Source organism: Talpa europaea (genome assembly GCF_964194135.1).
Source record: "Talpa europaea genome assembly, chromosome: 1".
Taxonomy (NCBI): domain Eukaryota; kingdom Metazoa; phylum Chordata; class Mammalia; order Eulipotyphla; family Talpidae; genus Talpa; species Talpa europaea.
Genome location: NC_140073.1, coordinates 33,668,761 through 33,681,892, shown reverse-complemented (window position 1 = coordinate 33,681,892; position 13,132 = coordinate 33,668,761). Strand labels below are relative to the sequence as shown.

Here is a 13,132-nt window from a genome sequence, read left to right as displayed (position 1 = left end):
CTATTGGAAAGGGACAAGAATTTTTTACTCTGACAGCAAACTGAGTAAGTGGAAACAGTCACTCAACACATCTTCCATATCTAGCTTTTAGCTACTATATACCTCTGGGACTATGTTGAGACCTCAAAGGAAATACAAAATGGGGATTGGGAAGGTTAAGAGCTCTGAGTCACAAAATTAGAAATGCACTGGCTATTAAGATGGAGGGCTAGACACACAAAGTGCCTCAGTTTGCAATTATATTCAATGAAGCAAAAGTTGGCATGTACTTCAAACACGAAAAAATTTCCAAGCTATTTGACTGAAAAGTTTCTAGAAAGTAAGGAATGGAGAACAGAAACAATGAGAATCCATTATCACCGTTTTAAGATTCAAAAATTATCTCTGATACATCTTCACTTAGAGAGTTGTCTGTATAGCTTTATTTGGGTGAAAAATAAAATACATTTACAAAGACTTTTATAGATTTGCTTATGACTCTGCTTCTCCTATTTTTTTAAGTTAGAGTTTTAGTTTCTTAGAAACAACTTTTGCTTTCTGTGACTGTAATATTGGAGAGATACTAAGCTATCCAAGCATGTCTGATCTCAACAAAGTGGTTTGATTCTTTCCCACCCCTTCCCCTAAAAGAAACAACTTTTATCCCAGGGGTTAACAGAAACACAACACTAAAGATTTGGAAGGGAATACTATACATGCCAAGTTCACAAGATGTAACCATATCTCTTACATTGTGTTTCATACATACAATAAAAATCCTTTACTGAACTTACTTCCTTTACATTTTCACCTGACCACACTGACATGGCTCAATTGCTTTTGTAGTTAGCAAGATTAAAAATTTTTGAGGCCAAACACCCAGACAGTAAAAGATCACATGATTATTCACACACTATACGAACCAACTGCAAGGAATAAAAAACATTTCGTTGAAAAATCTGCCGATAAGAAAAGAAACTACCCATGCTGTTCCTCAAAAAACTTTTTCATTTAGATACTCATCACAGTTGAAATTATTTTTACATCAAAAGGGCACAATTTATAAAGAAACTAAGCAAAATAAAACAAAAACTGTGTTTCAAAAAACAACAAAAAAAAATGCAGAGCCAGTGAGGTTATTGCAAGACATTTCCAACACTGACATGTAATTCACAAGACAACCATAACTGCAAAGTTGTAATAGAACTTGCAAACGTGTCACTAGATTCTGCTATATTTAAGAGGAAAACACTACTATAACAATGAGAGTATTCATTTTAAAGTACATTTTGATCTCTGAAGACAATATAAATTAGTAATAATGTTTATTACCTTCAGGGCAAGAAACTAGTATGGATCAGGGGTTAGAAGAAACTTACTTTTTGTTAATGTCCTTTTGAACTTTACAAATTTTATACTGTGTATATATGAATGATTCAAAAAGTTTCTTTTTAATATACATTTGTTTAAATAATGGCCTTCTTTTTAAAAAGTATCCTTGGAATTACATGTATTTCTAAGTAATACTAGAGATACAGACTCAGTAAGACAAAAGAAATTATAAATAATTTAACAATTTTTAAATATCAGCAGAGGAAAAAATAAGTATTGCCTCTACTTCAAATAATATGCCCTATACTTATTTCCATTATGACTTCTGCAAATTTTCATCATAACCTAAAAGTAACCATGCCTGTTTCAGGTGGCATATTAGTAAGGTTTCCCAAAATATGGAATCCAAACACAATGTCCCTCATTAGGAAAAAAAATACAGACAAAGGGCACAAATACCAAAACAAATCAAGAAAAAAACTGGTTAAAAAGAATTTTAACATACAACTCAATGATATTTACTCAGCAACCTACAGTACCAAGCACCTTCCTTGTGCAGAATATAAATTTTCCATCTATCTCTCAGTAGTTTTTTTATCTCCCATCAGTTATCATAGAGTATACTAAAACTGGACTCAAAATAACAGTCTTAAAATCTACAATTTGTTCTAAGGAAGGACTTAATGAAAACAAATTTAAAGGCATGCAGAGAATATGTTTCTGAAGAATTTCTTTTCCCACCACTGACCTATTTGCTAGCTATTGTGTTGGAAAAGTCATGACGCAATTTTTGCAACAAAAACATAGAATAAACATGTCATGACTTTTCCAACAACCCAATACTTCAGCAACTGAAAAGTAAATCTCTACACAATTAGAAAAAGCTTAACTTAAACAATAATTTAGTGTCTTTCTGTATCCCAACCTGTAAAACAGAGTAATACCAAGTCAATATGACAATAAAACAACGAGCGGTCTTCTAACAATCTTATTGCAAATTAAACTAATACAGCTGATGATTTCTATATGGGGTACAGGCTGGATGTGGGGGTGAAGACCTAAACAGCTGCAACTCAGGGGTGGAGCCAGGAAGCCACAACTAGAGTCAAAGAGCCAGAGGTTCCGTCCAGAGGGTATATAACTGCATGAATAACCTCAAGGAGATCACAGAGAATGGTGGGAAGAAGAAAGGATCAAAATAAGGAAAGTGCGGCAGAGGTGGCTTCTGGTTTTGTCTGGAGGGGGTTACTTCATGAAGAATCAAGATGATACACCAGCAATGACCTCATAACTAGTTGTTTTACAAGGAAACATCACTTTGACTAGCTAATAACCCAATATCTGCTTCTGTAGTATCTTCTGTAAGTCATAAATGCTTTCTTTAAATTCTGTGTTCTGTATTTTTATTTTATTAACACTCAATGAAGGTCTATTTCTGCAGCAATGAAATATCTTCTTGTGTTAATCACTTTTTCTTTGAGTTTTAAGTTTTAACTTTATTAATTTTTTTTACTCAAAAATATGGTATTAGTTGCAGTGTCTCAAACAGTTACCAAAATAAATACTATACTGCAAAGTAATCTCCTTAAAGTACACACATTTATTCCCAAAATGATGCCAAGAATTGAAATTTTTCACAACTTCTTTATAAAGAAGAAACACATAGTTTATCAGTTATGGCAAAGAAGAATCAATCTCATTACTTTACAAATCTCTAAAATATATGTGTAAACTATTGTGATTATTATAAAGTGACTCAAAGATAAAGAGATGATGTAATGTCTTCCTTGAAAATCTCTTTTCCCTCACTTCTAATGTTACTAAAATGTTCTGATGTCTGATTTCTGGCTTTGAGTCTTCCTCTCATCCTCTCCTCTGACCTCTCCTGGAGGCCATCAATGAATCTCCTTTAACTCCCAGATCCTGTACATTATGGATACTTATTACCAGGGGCAGGTTCTTGGAAACTGACTTTAAGCAAAACAATATATAACTGGGGCCTCCTTGGTGGCACAAGGGGTTAAATGTCAGCACTGTGAAGCTATCCACAGCTACTGCAGCACAGATTTCCATCCCTGGCCAGGGAGGTGACCCACATGGTGCAGCAAACCTCTTGACTCACCTGCTGCTCCCCTCAGCAGTGTATTGCAGTATATTTGCCTGTTCTCCTCCCCATTCTGTCTCTGGTGAATCCTCTCACCCCACTTTAAAAAAGTATATAACAAAACCAATCTTTTTTTTTTTTTTTTTTTAAATAGAGGCATGTTTTATTTATTTATTTATTTGCTTGTTCATTTGTTTTTGTTTATACATGCACTGGGTACAGTCAGAAGCGCGGGAGGGTGAGAGAATTCACCAGAGCCAGAGCGGGGAGCAGAACAGGCAGAAGGACCGAAGTACACTGCTGAGGGGAGCAGCGGGCGGCAGGGAGGTCTGCGCGCCATGTGGGACCCTCCTCCGGTGGCCGGGGAGCAGCCGGGAATCGAACCGGCACTGCAGAGGCTGCGGGCAGCTTTGCAACCCAGCGCTCAACCGCTGCGCCACCATGGAGGCCCAACAAAACCAATCTTATCACAAGCTAACAGATATATATGAGTTAAATTCCTCCAGCAAATTTCTGGTAATGAAAACATCACCAAACTTCTAAAGAAAGGCCAAAATATTTTTAATATTAAAAAATAATTTATATTCACACATTAATTCATTCATTTTCCAACCCAATTCCAGTTCAGGATCCCAGGTGGCTGGAACTTATTTTATCCTAGCAGCTCAGAGGGCAAGGCAGGTACGACACCTGGACAGGCATATTCCATGACACAGTGTATTAATATACATACCTACACTTACAGTGGGGCAATTAAGACATGCCAATCAACTAACACACATCTTTAGGGTATGGAAGGGATCCAGACAACCGAGACATGGAGGACATGGAGAAAATGTGCAAACTGCACACAGTGGCCCTAGCCAGGAAAGATTTTACATTTTCCTTATCAATCTTACAATGAAACAGTTATTAAAGGGCCTGCTATACTGACAGACCACACTTCCCAAGGATATCATCTCCAGCTAATTATCCATCATCAAAAGATACCCATCCATCAAAGACCTCAAAAACAAAACAAAATAAACAAAACTCTACATAGATGTTCAAAACTACCATTTCTTCCCTAAACAGTTTCTTTTCATGACTTTCCTGCTTCTATTAAAAACACTACTATCAATTTGTTCAACTGTAGTGGAAATGTGATGCATTCCTGACTCTGTCCTTTCCATTTCTCCTCATACCCAATCACAGTCAGTCCGAGGACAACAAAGTTCCTCTAACCACCAAACTCTTCTTGTTCATTCTCACCACCTGTAGCCCCCATTCTCCCGACTACTTAACAGTTTCCTAGTTCTGATCTGCCCAGTGCACTCCAGTCCGCTAATTATGCTACCATTGAAGTGATTCCACAGTGCAGTTCTAAAGTGATCATGGCCCTTTATCCCTCAGAAAACTTGGCAGTCCTGTCGCATCTACCAAACTAGCCTTTCACTCAATGTGTACCTGCATTAATCCCATCTATTTCTACAACTTGTATCACCAGCAATAACTCTCATATACATACAAAATACACACTCATATTTTACACTCCAATCTAAATAAGTTACACAGAAATTCCCATAAATGTCTAATTAATTTCTTTCTCCAGCAAAAGTTCACAGGGGTACCTTAGAGCTAATAACAGTCAACAAATACCAATTGAATGAGTGAATGAATGAGTTTCATTTTTCCTCATGTCTACATAATCACATCCTAGCTTCCTTCAGAGTTCATTACAAGAAATTTTTTTATGAAGTAATCACCTCTTCCTCTAAGACCTCATGATTCCTTATCTTCCATCACACTTAAATCTTCTACCCAGTATTTTCATGTCCTATCTCTACCACCAGAATTTACTTTTCTTAAGGATAGGGTAATTAAGTAATATAACATATATAAAGTAATATAATATACATATGGAGGGAAAGAGTGCCTTCTCTAACAGTTGTTTATTGGCAGCCTGGCAAGATGGCAATAGTGTGAAAACACTGAACTCAACTCCTCCACATATTTATAATTAAATTGAAGCAGAACAAAGTCAATATCCCCTGAAAGATTAAATATCGTATAATCAGGAGCAATGGCCTGGTAGAAAGGGGTAAGAAAAACCCTAATTGAACTGTTTGCAGTTGATAATGGGGCAGTACAACTCACAAGAGAGCTGTGGATGTTGCAGGAAGCCCCTCTACAGTTGAGGACTTAGGCATATAGTCACACTGGGGACGCTGGAGATCCCGCACTGTGGTGGATAAAGAGGTACATAGAGTTGGTATGCAGGGAAGTGAGTACACTCCTGAAGAACTGTAAGAATACAGACTGAAAATACTGATTTGAGTCTGAGGTTCCCAATTTAGATTATATGGAGGCTGAACTGGATAGATCACATGTGTCTCCTCATAGAAGATGCTATAATTTGTCACCTGAGACTGTGATACATAAAATACCTGCCTTACTCCCATCCACAGCAAAAACCAAGACAACAACTGAATGCTTTCACTAGCCAGAGTTTAAGTACCTGGATCTTAATAACAGGAGCAAGTGTCCAGAGTAAAACTCCATACTTGAAAAGCAAAGAGAATAACTCCTGGCATGTGGCCCCCTATCTCGATTATAATCCTCACCCAGTACTACGTCTATTATTCAAATACAGCTTGAGGTTTAAGCTGGTAGGAGATTACATAAAACATTTAAGCCCAGAAGTTGACCTGCGGGAGAGGAATACAGTGGCTCTCCACCATACAACTCTGCTACTTGAAGCCTGAATACTTACTTGCTGAGCATATCCTTGCACATCACAAATGACAGTCAAAACAAAACACAAACCCAAGAGAAGCCTCAGCCCAGCAAATGTAATATGCTGAAGAGCTTAAGGTAACAGTTATAACAATGTTTGCTGAACTTAAAAAAATAAGTAGATGATGTAGAACAGGAAAGTATAAATGTGAGACCATTACAATTAAAACTAAATGATCGGGGCCTCCCCGGTGGCGCAGGGGTTGAGCGTTGGGTTGCGAAGCTGCCCGCGGCCTCTGTGGCGCCAGTTCGATCTCCGGCTGCTCCCCTGCCACCAGAGGAGGGTCCCACATGGCGCGCAGACCTCTCCTGCCGCCCGCTGCTCCCCTCAGCAGTGTACTTCGGTCCTTCTGCCTGCTCTGCTCCCCGCTCTGGCTCTGGTGAATTCTCTCACCCTCCCACGCTTCTGACTCTACCCAGTGCATGTATAAACAAAACAAAGAAACAAACAAATAAATAAAAAAATAAACATGCCTCTATAAAAAAATAAAAATAAAAATAAATGATCTAAAAAATATATGACCAAATAAAAATTTTTTTAAAGATTTATTTTTTTCTGCGTAGAAGAACTGGGGTGTAAACCAGAGGTATGCGAGCATGAGAGGATTCACCAGAGAAAGAGTGGAGAGCAGACAGGCAGATTTTACTGAAATACATTGCTGAGGGGAGCAGCGGGCAACAGGAGAGGTCTGCTGTGCCATATGTGGGTTAGTTCTCTGACCAGGGATCGAACTCAGGCCACAGAGGTGATAACACTGAGACTTAACCCCTTATGCCACCAGGGAGGTCTCAAATGAAAAATTTCAATGAAAGACCTCATTGGGAAAAAAATATAAGCAACAGGAAGAATTAGTGAGACTGGAAGCACAATATCAGAGAACATACTAATAGAACAAAGAGGAAAAAGAACTAAGAAAAAACAATAGTGTAACAGCTCTTTGGGATAGACCAAAAAATCCACATCTTGGGGGTCCCTGAAGGAGAAATGAAAGATAAAGGCAAAGAGGGGCCTCCCTGGTGGAGCAAGGGATTAAGATGAAACCTATGAAAATACCCACAGCCACTGCAGCACAAGTTCGATCCCTGGCCAGGGAGAAACCCACATGGTGCAGCAGACCTCCCTTGTCACGCCCGCTGCTCCCCTCAGCAGTGTATTTCGGTCACTCTGCCTGTTCTATCCCCCACTCTGTCTCTGGTGAATTCTCTCAAACCCCCACACACATCTCTGGCCTGTACTCCAGTTCTTGTATGCATAAATAAATCTTTTTTTAAAAGTCTATAAAGTTTAAAAAAAAGATAAAGGCAAAGAGAAAATTTATTCAAAGAAATAATTTCTTTTTTTTAAGATTTTATTTATACAAGAACTGGGGTACAGGCCAGATGTGTGGGAGAGTGAGAGGTTTCACCAGAGACAGAGTGGGGAGCAGAATAGGCAGATTGACTGAAATACACTGCTGAGGGGAGCAGTAGGCAAGACAGGAGAGGTCTGCCGTGCCATGTGGGTATCTCCCAGGCTGGCTGGGATTGAACCCACACTGCAGAGGCCACAGACATCTTCACAGCTCTGCGCTCAACCGCCTGCACTACCAGGGAGGCCCCAAAGAAATAATTTTTAAGAACCATTATCAATCCGGAAAATGAACCAGATGTCCTGATCCAAGAGGGGAAAACGTAACCTATAAAGGAACACCCAATTGGATTGTCCTTGGACATTTTAGTAGAAACCCTACAAGCAAGAAGGGAAAGAAAATATTTAAAGTACTACAAGAAAAATATTTCCAACCTAAAATACTCTATCCTGCAAGATTAACATGCAAGACAGAGGCAAGAGCATTGAGTTTCACTAGAACTCCATGAATTTCAAACTAAAAAAATGTATCAACATCAAACTGATCATGAAAAAGTGTGAAAGGGATTATACAACATAATAAATACAGAGGTAACAAATACCTAATTTGTGCAGCATGGAAGAGAATAACAATGTGGCTCATCAGAAGACTGAGATCAAATCTTCTAACAGGTCACATAAATAATCCATCAAACAGCAGATCCGTCAAATAAAAATCAATTGCAGTAACATACAAGAAAATGGAAATTAAATCTAAAGGTTGCTTGTTCTCTTAAGTTACCTCCCAAAGTTTAGTGGGGGAGGCACCATTAAAATCACATTTATTTATATGGATACACAGGGTGTTTGGGGGGACCCAGGAGATACCTCTCTACCCTCCATGGCCCCAGGAGAAGAAAGAGAAGGACATTTCTCCCCCTGGTTGGCAGAGCTGTCCATGGATGGATGTTGGGAAGGTAGATCTGGGTGCCTCCCCCAGGGCACTGCCTTGCTCCCTAGTCAGCTACTGGTCCTGGAGACATTGGGTAGAGTCTGGAAATTTGGGTTGAGGGACCGGAGAGAAAGGTGGAAAACCAGGTGGGTTTGAGGCTAGGCAGAGCCACTGAGGACAACCTGGGATCCAACTGGCTCCACGGTTCCCTAGCAAGCCCTAAGTAGGGTCATCTTGGGTTCCTCCCAACACAACTTCTACCCAGGTTAGGGAAGAGGGAAAGGTCACATGTTCAAAGAGAAAAATCTGACATCTTATTTGTTTTATTTCACCCACACATTTACTATCATATCACCCTTAGCATGTGGACACAGTATCTAATATATGAAGTGTCCATTACATAGTGAAAGTATCCATTCACTGTGTAAAAAGTTGTGAAAGTAATACAAAAAAAATCAGTATCAAAAATAGTTAAGAATGCCATATAGCTTACCAAAGCAATAAAGTTTAACCTTCATTCTGGACATGACAAATTTAGTCTGCTGTTTGATACATTATTTATATGATAGTTCCTCTAAGGAGATAATAACTCTTAAAAGCATAAAAATAGTTATCTTTTTAATGAAGCCATCATAGTATCTTACCGAGTATACACACAAATAGTTATTGTATAAACAAATGAACAAATTAGGCAAAAATTCTACTCCTAGCCAATGGATCAATGAACACAGAACTTCAGAATCAAAAACACCAAAAAAAGAGAGATGTAAATAGCAATTTTTAAGTATTTTCAATTCCTCTATCCTCAGAATCCTCCGAGCTTCTTTTCCCACTGGATGGGACAGAGTACAAAGAACAGGGATCTACAAGAGGCAACTCTTCTTTGTCTTTTAGGGTAAATGAGCTTAACCTTGTACAAATGGTAAGACCAAAATGCCTGACTTTTAATTTCCATAAAAATATTAGAGATACGGGCCTCCCCGGTGGTGCAGTGGTTGAGCGCTGGGTTGCGAAGCTGCCCGCAGCCTCTGCGGCGCTGGTTCGATCCCCGGCTGCTCCCCGGCCACCAGAGGAGGGTCCCACATGGCGCGCAGACCTCTCCTGTACTCCACTGCTCCCCTCAGTGATGTACTTCAGTCCTTCTGCCTGTTCTGTTCCCCAATCTGGCTCTGGTGAATTCTCTCACCCTCCCGTGCTTCTGACTGTACCCAGTGCATGTATAAACAAAAACAAACAAACAAACAAACAAATAAATAAATTAGAGATACATGTGTATGCATGATATACACGCATATTTCTTTAAAGTTTTGAGCCTTTAAAAAATTTTGAGACTTTGACATGTATATACAAACAATCCATTCCCTCTATTCTGAAGCCTTAGTGAGACACATGAAAAAGCTGTGCTTCGTTCAAAGGTGTTAATCAATTAATAGATTAAATCTTGAAAAAAAATTTTAATTTCAATTCCAGAAATACTGGCAAGATGATCAGAATTGAGTCAATCCCAAAGTCTCTAAGTATAGAAGAGAAAGACAAAATACATTTATTTGCATGGTTGCATTATCAACATCTTATGGCTGAAAGCTACGAACTAGGATTTAATACTGCCTGCCAAGCTTGTAGTCAAGAATCCTCTGGACACTTTTTCTATAAACAGCTACAAAGAAAACTTTGAATGGAGTGCAATAAAAGTAATAGAAAATATTTCATTCATGCATCCGTTGGAAGAAAAAAAAAAAAAACCACTGGCTAGAAAATTTGAAAATTCTGGTTCTAGATTTAGCTATTCCTTACAACTATAACTTTGGACAAGTCCCCAAGCATCTTAGAAGCATCATCTACGTTGTCTGTAAAATTAAGGGTAATATAGGGATATGGAGGGGGAGGCTACTCTTAAGATCTTTAAAATAAAAGTGATAGTTGAGAGCAAAAAATTTTAACACTTTCTGACAGAGTTTTCAATGTGTAACATTAACAAATATAAACTACTACATAAATCAGGGAGGTCAAAAGGTTAAAAGTAATACAGTGAAAATATTAATATTAAGCAGACTGTGAAAAGGTAGGTATGCATATTATAATCCCTAGGGCAGCCATTAAAAAACTATGTGGAAAAAATTGCAAAAACTTCAACATTAAAATGGAATACTATACTCTAGTTTCTCTACAAATCATATAAATCTTTCACCATTTTTTAAACTGGAATACTAAGATATATTTAAAAAATCTAAAAAATAGGAAAAGGAAAGAGAGGAACAAAAAATGAGAAACAAACAGAAACCAAATAATAAAATAGTAGCCCTAAATCTAAACATCAATAATTACATTACATATAAATGGTCAAAACACACCGATTAAAAGCCAGAGATTGTCAGGTTAAAAAACAACACCCAGGGGGAACTACACCTGAGAGAAGAAATCAAATACTGCACAAAAATTAACAAGATATAAGGAAATAAGTTTTAAAAAAACAAGACCTAACATGTAGATAACTATACATGTTATCTACAAGAAACCACTTCATAGTGGCATAGGTGAATAAAAAATAAAAGGAGTAAAAAGCAAAATATTGCTCTATTCATAATCACCCAAAATTGGAAATAGCACAAATGGTCTACAAGTTTGAATGGATAAACCATGGCGCATCTATACAATGGGATATTACTTTGTAATAAAAAGAATTCTGATATGCACAACAAAATGGATAAATCTCTAAGGCATTATGCTAAGTTAAAAAGGTTAGTGTCAAAAAGTTATACTGTACGACACTATTTATAGAACATTGATAAAACTACACCAACTGGGTCTCCCCCGTGGCACAGTGGGTTGAGGGCCACGCCGCCGTGAGGCTGTGCACAATATCTGCAGTGCGGGTTCCATTTAGAATCCCACATGGCGCAGCAGACCTCTCCTGTCTCGCCCGCTGCTCCCCTCAGCAGTGTATTTCTGTCGTCTGCCTGTTCTGCTCCCTGCTCTATCTCTGTTGAATCCTCTCACCCTCCCGTGCCTCTGGCCTGTACCCCAGCTCTTGTATAAAAATAAATAAATCTTTAAAAAAAAAAAAACTATACCAATTAAGAACAGAGCATTGGTTGCCAATAGTTAAGGGAAGGGGAGCAACGTAAAGAAGTTTTTCTGAATGACGGAACACTAATTTTGTTGTAATTATACAAATCTATTTATGTGCGAAAACTCACAAAACAGGACACCAAAAAAAGTCAAATTTACTGTATGTTAATCTAAAAGTAAATAAAGAGTAACTGGATGATCTCCCTGGGCACGTCCAGACTATGATTTTATAAATGAGAAATAGAGGCGGGAGAAAGGGGAATGTTAGGTCCCACAGGCATAAAAGCCACTACCCAAAAGAACCTCTTGATTAGTGCACAAAATATGCACAGAGCAAACCCAATCTTCAGTAATTCATTCCAGAAGAGGTTAAGGAAAACACTCAGGAGCAAAGTGTGTATATTTTAAAGTGCCTATGAATGGTTCTTCTTGTCTGCTTCCATATTTTATACTTTCCAGAAGCTGCCTATTTCTCCTGGCTAAATGCCACTTTTCCTGCTTGGGGTTACTCAACTTACAAGCATTCCTTTATTTATACCTCATATACTCCCCCTTAGTGGTGGGGTCTTTGGCAGTCACAACAAAGACTGCAAAAGCAGGGTGCCAGAAAGATCAGTCCTCCTCACCAGGAACTCAAGGACCCCAAAGAACACAGCACACCCCTCCACCAGTTCCAGATCTGAGGGCCCTGGGCGGGGAGGTCTTCAAAAGTCAGAAAGTGCCCCCAAAGGAGGCCTGGCCCTGGGGCACCGCCTGGGAGCTCAACTCCCCTCTCTGGGTGTGGGGTGTGCGTGGAGAAGGCGCTACCCCAGAGACTCTGGGCAAGTACCTTCCTCTCCCAGAGGGAAGGGGAAACTCTGAGAAGTTATCCGGGGGGGCTTCCCGCTGCCTCCGAAACGTCGGGGTCCCCGGCGCCAACTGGCAACCGGGCTCGCCCCTCACAGACCCCACCCCTGCTTTCCCCCCAGCTCGCGGGGATCCGGGGAGGGGTAACAGCCCGGCCGAGGGCACAGCCAGACCACGAGAGGGAGGCAGACATCGCTAGATCCCGGGCTCTGCCCTCCGCCCGGCCACATTCCGGCCCGGCCCCCCCCTCGCCTGCGGCCACCGCCCGCCCTCCGGGTCCGACTTCCACGCGGCGCAGGGGAGCGCCCGGAGCACCCGGCTGGGGCGGGGGCCGCTCACCTTGAGCTGAGACTTGGAGACCTTGCCGCTGCGGTCCAGGTCGAGCGCGGTGAAGGCGTGCCAGATGGCCTTGAGCAGCTCCTCCTTAAAGCCCCCCATGGCCGCAGCCCCGCTGCACCAACCGCGGATCTACCCTGCCGGCCCCTCCGAGCCTCTGACGCCCCTCGGCCGCGGCCGTCGCCAACCGCGCGTCACCTGACTGACAGGCCCCGCCCCTCTGGGCCCCGCCCCCGCCAGGCCCCGCCCCCGGCCCCGCCCACTTATCCCAAGCTGGGAGCCGCAGGCGCTGCGGCGGGAGAGCCGGGTCTGCGGGTCTGTCCGTGTTGCAGGCGGGAACACCAGGCCCTCTTCCCCAGATGGGAGGGTCGACACCACCCCCTATCCGTCTAGTGCTCCCCAGACCAGTCGG

At 40.7% G+C, this 13,132-nt stretch overlaps 1 protein-coding gene across 2 annotated transcripts in view; it reads right to left on the bottom strand.

Moving 5' to 3' along the window:
- Positions 1 to 12,822, bottom strand: part of SWAP70 (switching B cell complex subunit SWAP70) — a gene marked incomplete at both ends in the record, with an annotated part of 70,074 nt that extends 57,252 nt beyond the window's left edge. For both annotated transcript variants that reach the window (XM_084236322.1, XM_084236323.1), the window contains one exon: positions 12,724 to 12,822. In XM_084236322.1, the coding sequence (XP_084092448.1) occupies positions 12,724 to 12,822 (99 nt within the window). The remainder of the gene's footprint in view (positions 1 to 12,723) is intronic.
- Positions 12,823 to 13,132: the final 310 nt, after the last annotated feature.